The sequence below is a fragment of the Filicampus tigris genome, chromosome 5 (assembly GCF_054856515.1).
Source record: "Filicampus tigris isolate MCC_2025a chromosome 5, RoL_Ftig_1.0, whole genome shotgun sequence".
Classification (NCBI taxonomy): Eukaryota; Metazoa; Chordata; class Actinopteri; order Syngnathiformes; family Syngnathidae; genus Filicampus; species Filicampus tigris.
This window is the reverse complement of record NC_141221.1, coordinates 29,521,916-29,537,362: the sequence shown is the minus strand read 5'-3', so window position 1 is coordinate 29,537,362 and position 15,447 is coordinate 29,521,916. Positions and strand designations below refer to the sequence as shown.

General features: G+C 41.7%; 1 protein-coding gene across 6 annotated transcripts in view; it reads left to right on the top strand.

Annotated features, from left to right (window-relative positions):
* fxn (frataxin) overlaps positions 1–15,447 on the top strand; it is a 74,167-nt gene that overhangs the window by 11,960 nt on the left and 46,760 nt on the right. For 5 of the 6 annotated variants that reach the window (XM_086031806.1, XM_086031807.1, XM_086031805.1 and 2 more), the window contains 3 exons: positions 2,578–2,658; positions 13,898–13,989; positions 14,071–14,191. In XM_086031806.1, the coding sequence (XP_085887932.1) occupies positions 2,578–2,658; positions 13,898–13,989; positions 14,071–14,191 (294 nt within the window). Of the gene's footprint in view, positions 1–1,150; positions 1,311–2,577; positions 2,659–13,897; positions 13,990–14,070; positions 14,192–15,447 lie in introns of all 6 variants that reach the window. The other variant, XM_086031808.1, reaches the window with a different exon arrangement.

Sequence of the window (15,447 nt, the reverse complement as noted above, 5' to 3'; positions counted from 1 at the left end):
CTACTAATTAGTTACAAATGTGCATGTACTTCAGTACCAGCAGCTCGAAAAAGTGCTTTGCTGATTTTAAATGTTTGTAAACATGAAATGGTTTCCCTGAGTTACAAATAAAATACCCCTTCTGTATCCGCAGCTCAGCAGTACATTCAATATTTAACAAAATAAAAAGGGTGTCCTGAGTTGCATAAATGTATAATTCTGTAACATTTCAGCATTTCAGTTGATCGAAGCCACCCAGGTGGGCGGTGACAATCATTTTAGCGGCATTATCTGGAACTAAAACGTCATATTTCTTTACGATGTTCCATTCATTTAGGGCACTGCTTAACAGCTCAGCCACATTAGCACCCGTGTGTCTTTCATTCATTGCTCTTGTTTGGAGGACATATGACCTTAGCTTCCACTCAGCGGTGACGAAATGCGCAGTTAGAGTAACAAATGATTCAGTGGCGACAGACGTCCACGCATCAAATGTAACTGCAATTGTATTTGCCTTTGACAGCGCGGCCATGACTTCTGTTTTGGTTTAGTTGTAGAGTGTCAGCATCGCCTTGTCAGTAAAATAGCATCAGGATGGTATGATGTACCTGGGCTACAATGTATGTAGCAGTGCTCAAAATCCCTCATTTTCCACGACGGAATATGGACGAAAATCCTTGGAAATAAATGCCAAGATGGCCTTCGTAATTCGCTGTAGCGCCACTTGTAGCCGCAGCAACAGCAGCCAACTGTCTCCCAGACTCCTCTGTAAGGTGGAATCGATTTACATGACTTCTCATGTTTGTTGTGTTGCCAAAGTATTTTATTTTATCGCGACACAGCTTACATATAACGTGGCTCCTGTCCAGTTCTCTTTCACTGTTGACGTTGTAGAAGCCAAAGTGCTAGAAGGAGATTTTGGATCTCACGGCGAGGGGGTAGCGGTCATCCATGTTTGTTTTCCTCTGTGCGTGTGTTTGTGTGGCGTATCCCAAAGTTTCCCGGAAATGACAATTGGCGCGCTTCTTAGTTCCGCATTATTTTAAACATTCTGTATTACTTTAATTAACATATTTAAATAATCGAAATATGGACCATAGTGAATCGATTCAGGTTCGTCCATGTCTGAATCGTGATGCATCTAAAAATCTGAATTTTCCCCCACCTCTAGTGTTAATGGTGAACTGCTTTCCTCTCCTGAGACGCCGGATGGTGGACCAGAATTTCCTCGAAGCCGTCCAGAAGTCATTTTCCATGGCCTCACTGAACTCCTCCCACACCCGAGTTTTTGCCTCAGCAAACGCAGAAGCTGCATTTCGCTTGGCCAGCCGGTACTTGTCAGCTGCCTCCAGAGTCCCGTTGGCCAAAAAGGCCCGATAGGACTCCTTTTTCAGCTGGACAGAACCCCTTACCACTGGTTCTAACCACCCCATGCCCCCCCCCCCCCAAAAAAAACCACGTCATATTTAAACAGTTAATGTACTATTATGCGGTTATTTTGTGTATCTACATCATTCTGCCCAAAGAGCAAAAAGCTCACATGCACATGCCAAAAAAACAAAAAACAAGGGATCGGCCGGATTATCACCTGTAACACCATATGGCCCCCAATGAAATGTTTATTACATATGAAGGTTAAAGGCTTCACCTTGCTGGTGTTAAACTTGGATGTTTGCACAAGTTGACCCATCAGTCACATTTATCCCTCTTGAGTTTTTGGCTGGCTATCCATTGTTGTCACTGTCGTTTTGATCGTTGCTTGGCAGTAAAAACGCAGACAGGAATTGGCCATAAAAGGAGGAAATTCCGTCCTGTGGTGTCCTCATCAGTATCAGCCGTAGTGACGCCCCCGACTTGGAGTGAAACTGCAACACATTTTCAAAACAACGCGCGTGGGTTGCACGCGAGTATTAAGGCAAACAGTGCTCAGCATTGCCGCAATGACGTGCTCACGGACGTCGCCCGTGGGAGTATAAAGAAGCCTTAATCAAGCAGATTGTGGTTTTGGATTCTAGTAAGTGTTCTGAATGGCCAAGGACATACGCAGAAAGGCAAGGATGATGCAGCAATGTAAACCTGTAAAGTTATGCAGATATCGAAATTTGGCCAAAAAAGGATTTTGGCAATTTTGCTATGTGGCTAACGTGGAGTGCTGTGCTGAGTTTTGCCGTGTTTGTTTACCTCTGCTTGGGTATTCCGGCTGGGTTGCACACCAGAGGCCGCATACAAGTAGTTCCTGTACTCAAAAGACCACGATTCCTTGCAAATTGACTATGTAAAGAACACAAATTAATCTTTTGTTGATCAGGATATTCCGATGCATGTTTATACCACAAAATATTCAGATTACAAAATGAGTAACCCAGGGCTCTTATTCATTTTTTTAAAAACTGGAAAATGAGCATATTCAGGTTTTAAAAAAACAGAATATGAGCAAATTCGGGTTTAAAAAAATGGAATATCAGCATATTCGGGTTTTTGCCGATGTTTACATGGCCTTGCGCAACCGAAATATTGCTATTATTGTAGTTTTGAAAGGATTATTTTTTACTGCATGTAAACGTAGTCAGTCATCACTTTTTTATTTTTTTTTTGCAGCTTCGCGGCTTTCGTGTTCCATGGATTCATCCATCGCCGAAGCATATGAAGGTTACTATCTTCAGCAATGCAACTAATAAGGTAAATTTTTCTTCCAGTGTTACAGAAAAAGCGGTGACCTTGAAAAAATTGAAACCAGGTGAAATCCGGGAGGTTTGTGTGTGTGTGTGCGCGCGTTTGTGTGCATGCGCGTGGGGGGGGGGGGGGGTGCGTGCACGTGTGTTTGTGTGTGCGTGCGTGGGGGGGGGGGGGTGCGTACACGTGTGTTTGTGTGTGTGTGCGTGTATATGCGTGTGTTAGGGATGTCCCGATGATTTTCAGCTGATCCAGAATCGGGTGAAAAAGATTGGTTTTATTATATGGTGAACATTTAAAGTTCACAAAGCTACAAAATAATCCAAATTGTTTGTCGCAATGTCATTAGTGTAACCACGCACACACGCACAGACGTGTTTCCTTCGCTGCGCACAGCTCTCCTGCAGGCAGAGTCAGAGCGGTGGGTTTGTCTTCATAGCTTGTTTAGAGAGAGAGGCATGCTGGAAGATGCTCCTAAAAACGCGACGGACAGGTTAGCAATTGTGATACGTCCAAACGACATAACTTCAAATAGAAATTTAACGAGTGTAAATTATTTGATGACAAGCAAGCTTGTTCCTCACTGGTTGCATTTAACAAGGTCATAAATCAATAGTGTTGTTTCTTGATGAGAGAAGTCACGCACATAGCTTCGTGGGCCCTTCATTTTAGCCTACACAAGCCTCGAAATAAAGATTTAAATGTATTGTTTACCATTAGATAATTCAAATGTATCAAATAGAGGAAACCCTACCATCTATGGTAATGCCGACCAACCAAATTGGTGCCATCACGTGTAAATACTTTTTTTTTTTTTTTTCAATTTTCTTTTTATTTAACATTTTCATGGTTCACATGTCCAACAATTTGTTTTACACAATATTCATCCTTAGCACTGCACATTCCGGTCATGTCCACACAATTGTAACTCACAGTACCTTAATTCCTTAATTTTACAGCAATTAATATTTTGTCCTTCCACCATCTTGCGAAAATAACATTTTATAGTAATTCAAAACTCACTGGAACAGGAACCCTGGGATGCACCTTTACATTGTTAAGCATTGACAAAAGAACTCTAAAGAGAAAAAAACAAATTGTGATGAATACAAAAAATGATCCTCAAGTTAACATGAAACAAATGATGGTCTTGTGAAATATATTTTATCCATTTTTCCCATTTTCTCAAACACATTGTTGTAATCGTATTGCAAACGTAATCCTTTCCATTTTAAAAATGTAATAAACAATATCAATCCATTCATCTATCTTAAGGCTTTCTGATTATAACCACCTCTTTGTGATGGCCTTCTTACCTGCAGCACTAAGAATCTGAAAAAGATATTTATCCTCTGGGGAAAGGTTTCCCGGTGGCAATGCCCCTAGATATAAAGAAAAAAGGTGAACGAAAACCCTGTGGGGGGGTATATTTGTTTTAACATTTGATGGACCTCCTGCCAAAAAGGGAACAATACAGAACATGACCAAAATATGTGGAAATGATTTGCTGCATTAGCCTCCGTGCATCCACACTGTCTCCAACAAGCAGACGTGTTAGTGTCTTTTTTGAGCCGGTGTAATGAACATTTTTTCCAGCAGAACTCTCTCCATAGAGCAGAATTAGGAGTCTTTCATTGTAGCACATATAATTGTCTCCAATCTTCATCATTCAGGACCATATTAGCTTCTTCCTCCCATTTTACTTTCACACTTAGTGAGTCTTTGGGTAGGGCCCGAGGCGTAAGCATCAGTAAAGATTTTATTTAATAAGAAGTTATTCCAAAAATGGAAAAAGTTCAAGCAAGGAAAATTGATCGCGACGGCCACGGGGTTCTGCGGCTCAGCACGCAGCGTGGTTCGGACCAGGTGGGTCTACCCGTTTCAGGCGCCCAGACACTGGTCATACGGGCGCGTTGGCTTTTTGCCGGACGCACGCTGTGATTTTGAGAGAGGGGGCGCACCTTTTTGGGGATGTAGCCGCGCTGTGCTGGCTAGGTGGAGGTTAGAACCCTCGGATTAGACCAAACTAAATTTGAAGGTCGCCAGACCCCACGTGTGCCGTGGTTGGTCGACGGGCGACTCAAAACGTAAGAAAAAGAAGCAAATGTTCTGACCCGGGACGGATCAGAGGGTGGCTGGTGACAGAGAAGAGTTAGTAAAGCCACTCTAAAAAAGGTATAGAAGATTCACGAGAGGTTCTCAAGAGAGAGAGTTTGGAAGTGTTTTGCCAGAGTCTTGAGAAGCGTTTCCAAAAATAGAGAGATTCTTTTCAGGAGAGTGAGTGTTTTCTTTCAGGATGGAGAGGGTTTTTCTTTCAGGAGAGAGAGCGAGAAAGAAATTCGGGACGTGCGCTTATAAATTAACGGGGCTGCTAGCCCTGTGCTCACCCGATCTGGCATCCCATTTTCGTTACACCCGTGAACAGGACTTATCAGGCAGTAAGGCAACACCAGGAGTGTGCAATCGGAGGATTGCCCCGAGCCAATATGGAGTTCTTTCGCTATTCTAAAAGAATCCCACTATCTAACTCCTCCCTAGTCATTATGCACTATTGACCGCTGGTCCAGTTGATCGACTACCACGGACATGCTCCCAAGCAAAGCTTCAAACGCTCGCGTCACAACACTATAGGCTTGTCACGATACTAGAATTTCAACTTCGATACCGATACCCAGTTCCGTATCGATACTCGATACCATTTGGATACCACGCGGAACAAATTAAAGCACAGGCTTTTTAAATTTTTTTTTTTTTTACTGTAAAACTTTTTTATCGCCAAAAACTTAAATTATTATTAATACAATATTTTTTTAAGAGTATAGTGCAAACAAATAGTACAACTTCAGTATTTAACTTCGACAACCCTCTGTACAGTCAATGCCTGGAACCAATGACACATTTTAAGTTGTCTGAGCCCGGGGTAGTGCAAAACAAAGGAAGAAGTAGTGCCAAGAACAAACCACACAAAAAAACAATTATTAATCTGTAAATTGTCTGAACTAGTGGAAAGAAATAACCATACTGTGCAACACCGATGGCACATAATTTTCAAGTTGTTTGAGGTAGTGAAAAAGAACAAAACCCACCACTTACAGTAACATAAATTGACAACAAAATCTGTAAATTGTCTGAGTATCTAGACCTACATGTTTATCTATTAAGGCAAACCAACAAGTCACAGATAGTAATAATAGTAATAATAAAAAATAAATTAAAATACTTTCAGTTATTGGCTATCCAGAACAGTAGCAGGTAGGGTTGGGCATCGTTTGAATTCGGACAATTCCGGTTCTGATGTTTTGATTCAATTCAGGTTCCTAACGATTCACAATTCCAATTCTTAACAAAAAAAAATAGAAGGATTTATTTTTGGACAAATCACATGAACTTCTCTGTTCTTCAATTTCATGAACTTTTTACTATTTGTGAACTTTACCATGGATTACTCAAAGGTCTGTTTTTAACCAGTATTTATTTGAATACATTTTTATGGCATTATTATCTAGTATTATTTTTCACGACAGTTTTATTTTTTAGAAGTTCAAGACAATACAATAATGTAGCTGTTACTGAAAACATGCTACTGAACACTTGGCTAACCTTGTCTTGCTTTAGAAAGAAAATATATATGACAAACACAACGCTGCATTTTATGGGCAAGCAAGGAAGTGTGTCTAATCTAAGCAGTCTATGTACACATATGATGCATATGTATGTACAGTGTTTCTGTATATGCTGCAGCTGCGTATGCTATAAACTAATTATTAGCTGGATATGTGCATTTGAGTTTTTAACTTGTTGGTTCAATGTTGCCATTAAACGTACGTAGCCGATTCTGACTTTGGGTCATGAGCCGCAACGCATCATTCTATGGCTTGGCGTCGGCCGAATGAGCCAGCCAGCCCGGCCCGGCCCGGCCCGAGCAGGATCAGCGACCCCACGATGGGCAACCGCTGCCACCGCAGCGGCTGCTGGGGAGATCCGTGGGAAGGGCCGGGCGCACGCTCAGAGAAGCCGACGCCGCGGCCCGCGCTTGCCAGCCGGTACGAAGTGAGCGGAGGAGCTGACCAAAAGGACCACGGCAGCTCGAGTGGGGGCGAGCTTCCATGCTATTGCGACACAGCTCCGGCTGCAGGAGCCCGGAGCGCACACTTTTTTAAAAAATTGGTTGTACTTCGTTTGTAGCTCATGCGCGCGGCTAACTAGGGAGTCGACGAGCAGTCTGCACTCGACAGAGCAGGGAGGGAGGGGCGCACGGGGCAGGCTTCGGCAGTGTGGGAGCAGCATACCATTAAGAGCAGACGTTGGCAAAGCGCTGTTGGAATCGAAGTCAGTGGTTTGGTATCGGTAATATCGATACCACAGCAAGCTAGTATTGTATCTGTTCAAAATGTTTTGTATCGAGTAAGTACCGAAGTATTGATATTTTTGACAAGCCTGCAACACTATCATGCCCCATGCAACGAACCCAAAGGGGAACGCTGCCACAATCTACCAGAGAAAACTCCACATTACTATAAATTGAAAGCACATGATGATGGCTAATTATTCTTCCTGATACAGCAGTAATTATTATCAGTGCCAATGTTCCATGCCACCAGATACAAACATACACAAAACAACACTAAGCAGAAGCGGGAACTCCAAACATATGATACATGCACTAACCGAACAGATCGCCCACCGAATAATCCAAATGTTATAAGTAATTGATACTGTACTTTAAATAAGAAAATGTGTCTCGCACGAACAAAAATGGGAAAAATATCTCTGACGAGCCCCCACTTTGTCATAACCTGGCTCAATGGCCATGGCAAACAAAAGGAGGATGCCGCTTTTGAAAACAAATCTGAGTAATTGAATATAACTAAAGCAGGTACAACAGAAAATAACAACCAAAGAAACAAAACAAAAAACAACAGATGGAATTGACTCGTCAGAGAGAGGAGAGCAGCCACAGGCGACTGAACGCAGGTATATATTGATAGGGGTGGAGTGTAGTGGTCAGCCAGGTGTTCCGCATTTCCCTGATTTTCCCTGATTGTCCCTGATGACACAACACCTCAGAAAAAAAGTAGATGTTACCAGCAGCCATAGCCTGGGTGTTACTCCCCACACGGGCGTCGCAAACTCACATGCTGGCCATTTCTTCTGATCCTCCTTGAGATGGTTCTATTCCTTTATTTGGGTCCAGCTGTATTTAATTAAACTGATTGGACTTGATTAGGAAAGGTGATAAAAGACCTTACAGCTCACAGTGCATGTCAGAGAACATGAGAATCATCAAGTCGAACGAACTCTCCAAGGTGATCAGAGACAGAATTGTGGCAAGGCACAGATCTGGTCAAGGTTACAAAATAATTTCTGCAGCACTCAAGGTTCCTCAGAGCAGAGTGGCCTCCATAATTCTGAAATGGAAGAAGTTTGGGAGGACCACACCTCTTCCTAGACCTGGCTGTCCAGCCAAACTGAGCAATCGTGAGAGAAGAGCCTTGGTGAGAGAGCTAAAGAAGAACCCAAAGATCACTGTGGCTGAGCTCCAGAGATGCAGTCGGGAGATGGGAGAAAGTTCCACAAAGTCAACTATCACTTAAGCCCTCCACCAGTCGGGGCTTTATGGTAGAGACGGAAGCCTCTCGACTGCAAGACACATGAAAGCCCGCCTAGTTTGTCCAAAAACAAATGAAGGACTCCCTGATTTTGAGAAATAACATTCTCTTGTTTGATGAGACCAAGATTGATCTTTTGGTGTTAATTCTAAGCGGTATGTGTGGAGAATACCAGGCACTGTCCAAAGCAATCCCTACAGTGAAACATGGTGGTGGGAGCATAGTGTTATGGGCATGGTTTTCAGATGCATGGGCAGGACGACTGTTTGCAATTGAAGGAAAGATGAATGCGGCCAAGTACAGAGATATCCTGGAGAAAAACCTCTTACAGAGTGCTCAGGACCTCAGACTGGGCTGAAGGTTCACCTTTCAATAGGACAATGACCCGAAACACACAGCTAAAATAGTGGCTTCAGAACAACTCTGTGACCGTTCTTGACTGGCCCAGCCAGAGCCCTGACTTAAATCCGATTGAGCATCTCTGGAGAGACCTGAAAATGGCTGTCCACCAACGTTCACCATCCAACCTGTCTTGAGATCCTCTGCAAAGAAGAATGGCAGAGGATCCCCAAATCCAGGTGTGAAAAACTTGTTGCATCATTCCCAAGAAGACTCATGGCTTTACTAGCTCAAAAGGGTGCTTCTACTCAATACTAAGCAAAGGGTCTGAATACTTATGACCATAGGATATTTCAGTTTTTCTTTTTCAATAAATATGCAAAAAATTATACATTTGTTTTTTCTGTCAAGTTGGGGAGCTGAGTCCGACAGCTCCAGCATGGTTCCCAACCAGGACGCATTTCCATACAAGTGTAATTTAAGGGTGATGCCGGAGAGACAAAATCCCTCTCGGCGGACCCTTCGGGTATCGTTTTCCAGTATCACCACTTCCATCTGGCAAAGATCTGCAGCTGGAGTTGGCGTACCATTTTGGATCTTGGTTACCAATCTTTAGCTAGTTCTTTCTGACAATATTTGTCTTTGTTTACACCAAGCAAAGTATGTCTACAAGGATTGCTTCATTTCTTGACAGCGAAAAATCTTTTTCAACCACGAGTGGTACATTTATTCTTTGACTCTGAGCCATATGTGGTATAGTGTTTGAGCGACTTCAATCTGTCATTTGTGTTGTTTTCTCCTGACATTCTCAATTCTCTCCTTATATAATTTACAATCATAAAGCGTTAAGATACTATGCAATCTCCAGAGCAGAAGTTGACTCTGTATCCATTAAGTTTTGCTTGATTCCACTCTCACTATGTAGCTCTCAACTTCCCAGCATGTTTGGTTCAATATTTTAGTAGTCCCATATTGAAGTACTTTCAGTTCCATCGGGTCTTCACTATCTTCGTCAACAGCAATTTTTCGGCTTATTAGCCCTATTATGATGATGCCAAGTATAAAGATGGTATAAAGCGGCAAACCATTTATTCCAATTGCACTTAAGGTGATTCCGCCTTAGGTTTGCATAAAAGGGTTCTATATGTGAGGGAATTGATGCATATTCCTCATCACCCACAGGTTGCTCTTGGACTTCACCTAATGGCATTTTTGTATTGGGTTCTTCATACAGAAACTCTGGCGAGTATCTAAAATACATGATGTTGCCATATAATTGAAATTGTGGGCCTACTTCCTGTGGTTGTGGTCGGAGTGCAGGTGGTGAAGATAGTCGTGGTGCATCATAGAAGTGGGTCTCTGGCCAGTCTTTCTGAAGCTTGATAGATATTGAACACCGGTTGCGGCTTTTTCTTTCCTTTATTTGTCGGCCTTTTAAATTCTTTTGGAGGTCGATCATCAGGATTAATGGGGTCCGCATTTGATATTATTGAGTCCAGTCCTTCGTTCCTTGCATCGGCTCCAGGTACGGTAGGGGATGGTACATGCACCCAATTTTCTTCCTCCGAGTTGCTCCCATCTCCACTATCATCCTTGTAAACCGGCAAGGGTGCCGTAGGTGCGGCCAGATTTACTGTGTTACCAGGCGGTCGTCTCTGGTAACCCGTCTGACACTGAGGGTAATGCTCGGTAGGAGTCGTCCAATCCGTTAGGAGTGGATTTGGTTGGACTGATGGTCACAACTGCGACCCTAGGGCTCCCTTCCGTGCCCTGTTCCTCTAGTGTAGGAGAGGGTTCTCTTAGGTGTAGCCTGCTTGGCCGCGCCTGTTTTTCATCCTCCATCTCCACTTCAGCACCGTCTGCCGCTGGGCTCTGCCCTGTCTCACTCGTCCTTCTTCTGGGTGATGGCACAGGCATTATTATTATTAAAATAAATTCCTTTAATTTTAATTAAATCTATTTTTGTCATTCTTATGATTTAATTCATTTTTACTACTCAACCTCTCCATTGAATGTACGGCGAAGACCTTACGGATAAAAGGTCTCGTTACCATTTGTGAAATTACTTAAATAGTTTACTCCGGCTGAATATGAACAAATCCGTATGGTTTTGACAAAGACTGTTAAATTCCTAAGTCAGTGACAAGTTGCAAACGATTCATAGAGATGAAGCTGCGGTAAAAGAGTAGTAGTCGTATTATTAGTTCTTAATTCTGTATGGTTGCTGATTGTGGACAAATAAGCGACAGAGGATCGTATTGGCTACTTAATAGGGGTGTAACGGTACACTCGGGTGTATTAATACGTTTTGGTATGGCATATTCGGTCCGGTCCACTTATTAGCGCGAGCTTACGCACGGACGCTGACTGTTTGCATGCCGGAGACGATAGTGGCGGCACAAAAGAGAGAGCCAGAACTCGAAGATGCCCGCTTACACTGCAGTCTCCTGTTTGGAAACATTCTGGCTTTCCTGTTCCCCATCGCCGATGGGGAAAGGTGTGTGGATAAGTCGGAAAGTTGTGTGCTGACATTTCTTCATGAAATCGGCGGCTATGTTGCGGCTAGCACGTCTAACATGCATGGCATCATCCAACTGTGAATGTTTCTTAGACGAGGAAGCAAGCAGTCTTTTTAGCCCAAAACGTCAAACTTAAATAGCGAGATTGTAGCGTCTTCCATGAACACGCCGTCAGACGTAGTTTAATTATCACGTTTTTATTAATCCAAGTACAGCTGCTCGTGTTCTTCTTTCTCCGCTGCTCCACTCGCTTGCCGTATGATGCATTCATGAACCTCGGAAACTTCACAACTCAGCAACACACAAATCCGACCACAACACAGATAACCCAATTCGTTACAATATGCTGTTGAACATTCAAAGATTTCAATGCCTAAAAAGTGTGTACAATTTCATAAAAACTTTTTAAAGTTACTGTATTTTTTCATTATAGAAATAGTTTTAATATAGTTAGCAATAATTGTAAGTGTTATTGTATGTATTTTTTTCAATCACAAAAAGTGTATATGTACTGTAATGACAACTTGTCTTTAACTTGAATACTTAGGTGTGTCATAGGCTATTGCTGCTGAGTGTTTAAAGATTTCGTTGTTTTAATAATTTACAAAATTAAGAGATCTTTATTGTTAGTGTATGTTTTATTCTGGTGTGATTTCTTAGAATATCACCCGAATGGTTCGCTTTTATTTTTTCTAAAAAATGTACCATTTACTTCATCTTTTCAAAATAAACATATTTAAAAAACAACAACTGTTTTTTGTACCGAAAATATACCAAACCGAAGTTTCCAAAAAACTGCACCAAACTGAAATGTGATTTAGCGTACCGTTACACCCCTACTACTTAAATAAGTAAACCTAGGCAGATTCATCTCGATACCGACTTAAAGCGCTCCCGTCCCCTTGCGTGACCGTGTTGGAGTGGGCAAAGGTTACCGGGAGACTTAACCCATTAAAGTCGGTCAGAGAAGTCGGTCAGGTTTTTCCCGATAATCTTGCAGGTAAGCAGAATCTGACGTGGTGAGCTCATAGTATTCAAATTAACTATGTCAGCATCTAATGTCCAAATTCAGGAAGTGCACTTTAAGGCTTTTTGCTGTTGCTGATCGTTCTAGGGCTTAAATCATTACATTTTTATACCATCACCTCACCTTGACATGGCACACCACATGACAAAGCATACTATATTTTTTGTTGTTTTTACCTTAATGTTTTCTTTTCTCAAGAGGTATGGCTCTTGTCAGGCCACAGTTGTAAATTAAAATGTTGTTCTTAATCTGTTTTGCCTGGCTAAATAAAGGTTAAATAAATAAATAAAAAGATAAAAAAATATATGTATGCATACAGGAAGTCCTCGAATTACGACGGACACAACCTACGGCGTTTCAATTTTACAATGCCGTGCCTCTTCCTCCATTATGTCCCCAGCACCTTAATGACTTTGTTTACATGTACATGTTGTTTGCAGTCAATATTCTCTCAAATATTCTGAATTACCCGTTTACATGAATGAGCGGACAGAGTTGCTCCGGCATTTGAATAACCCACTGTGAACCGGGATGCACTGCATTGTGACTTCTAGGATGTAATTTCCACTTGTTCCTTTCAACTGTCAATAAAACACTTGATATTTATGTCACTCACCACAGGAATGAAGGAGCCGGATTTCTCCTCTCTCCACAAGTGTACTGTTTTGCTGCGTCTCTGAGCTTGTTTACCTCTGCTTGTGTAATTACGCTGAGTTGCGCTCCAAATACCGCACTTCTGCTACAAGCACTTCCTGTACTACAAAGACCAGCATTCCTTGCGGTTGAGCATGCGCATAGTGTCTCGATCATGTCCGTGAGCGCCGGCAGTAGCTTATGCCTTTTTTGCCCTCCTCGCCTTATCAATCTACCTCTCAGCAGTCATGCTAAATAGGGCATCTTATGCTTTTCTTTTACTGAATTAAAATTTTTTCATACTAAGTATTTTGACGTAAATTTTGTCTTTAACTGTGAAATCCGACATCCACGGAAATTTGGGTTACACCGCCAGTGTAGGAATGGAACTCGTTCGTAAATTGAGGACTTCCTGTACATGTTTAGATGCATGCATGGAAGTGCAATATTTCTTTATAATAGTGTTTTTTCACTTGGATATTGTTTTCACATATTTATTTTTAACCACGCACCGATTAAAAAAGAAAAAAAAAAATCTAAGTACTGTATAAATTGGTGTTAGGTCCAGTGTGGCTGTAATGCTCCTGCCAGAATTTAAAAAAATAGGAATATTCTGATATATTGTGAATTTCTATAGGTTGGCAGCTCTGCCACGATGGATGTTCTTATACAATACGATGAATCATATCATAATATGATCACACAGCACTACACAGGCAAAGTAAGGAACCAGCCAAGTCTCTCGGACTTGGCGCTGGAATGGGCGGGATGGCTCGATCTCTTCCGATTGTGAAAGTGCTTCTTACACTAATATCTTAATTTTACTGCAAGTTCGAAACGGGATTGGCGAGGTAAAAGGTGCAAAATAATGTTCATCTAGCCTAAATAAATCAAATATACATTTGAGTAACTTCTCCAAGAACCATTAAAGGTGGAGCTTATCACTATTCCAGTCTCAAATACTTTGTAAGTCAACCCGAGAGTCAATTCAGTACCAGGGCTTGGTACTCATCCACAAATGCAAGACACCACTTTACTTATCTGTTTTACATGTTAAAAGGAAATATGCTGTGATGTCTTACTAAACCAAAAACTGAATTTGCTCCTTTCTGTCACAGTGGTGTGCTTTAACAGTTGACACTGAAAGGTGTAGGAGAATGATCCATCTGTCAGCTTCAAGACTGGAAGAGCACCTTTCTAAGGACAAAAAGTAACCACAAAACAATATGTATATTTTGTGACAATGGTCAACACCGCTCTTGTTGAAAGATTTTGTAAATCTGTTTCCCAGTGAGTTGTCAGAGGCAGCCTATGAGAAGCTGGCTGATGAGACGCTGGATGCATTGGCTGATTACTTTGAAGACTTAATGGATGAACCTTTCACTGGACCAGACTATGATGTTGTGCTCTCTGTAAGTCAGTTTAATATTCAAATTGATATTGACCATTCTTCCTTAGTATCTATTTTCGTATAATGTACAGAGGACATGGGAAAAAGTAAGACTACACACTGATGTATTGTAATAATTGTTCTAAATGTGACAGACCAGATAGACCAGAAAATCTATGAAATGCGTTATCTCAAAACAATCTCTCTGTTGTTAGTTGCCAATCTCTCATGAGTCTTGGACAGATCCTGTGCAATTGTGAATCTAAATAACTGCAGGAAGTCACTACTTGGCTACACCAGATGTTTTAAAAAGAAGGCAATTTAGACAGTTTGACTGAACTTGCTATACATTTTACCCCTGCTGTTCATGGGTGATAGAGATGTGAATAACAGAAACCCGTAAATATTTGTCACTCATTATAATAGCCATAATTTTTTTTTTTTGCCCTGAAAAAGTTTCCCCCCCGAATAAAAGCGGGGACGTGAGTAAAAAGAACACATCTTTTCCAGGCCTTGTCTCATTTTGCTGCACCCGCTTCAGCCTGTCCGTGTCTTAGGGCTGTGCAATTAATCGAAATTCAATTACGATTTCGATTATTACACTACACGATTACAAAATTGGCATAATCGTAAAAAAACGATTATTAACACAAATTTTGAGTTGTTTTGAGGCATGCGCACACAAGTTACTCCGCCGCGCCGCCCTCTTCAAGCTAGCTAGCTACCCAGCCAGCCAGCCCGCACCCTGCACACGCTCCTACTCAACGTTTTAACAGAGTAACAGAGCTAAAAATGGCACAAGACCCGCCACAGGAACGACTTGTAAACATGCAAGGCGAGTCGAAATCGCTTATTTTGTTATATTTTGGGTTTGCCGTGGAAGACGGTGAACAAAGACATAAAGTGCATCCACCGGCAACACAACGAATCTATTCAACCATCGTTTGGTTTACGATGATGTCATGATATACCAAAGCAAGAAAACACCGAGTTAGATTTGGCGTCGTCCGCAACGCAAATCTCAATAGTTGAAACACTGTACGCTGTAACCCCCACCCATCAACATCGGAGAGACACAAAAAGATAACATAATTTATTGCCCGGACAAGGCTTCCAAATGTTTAGGGCACAGACTCCACTTCGCAATCGGCATGAGGGATTTATTTTAAATAACATATCTTCTGCAAATATACACTACTTTTACTAGCACAAAAAATAGAAACCATGCTAAACATTATTACTGTGACTTAAGTTAAATTTCTTGTGTAGTCTATAATA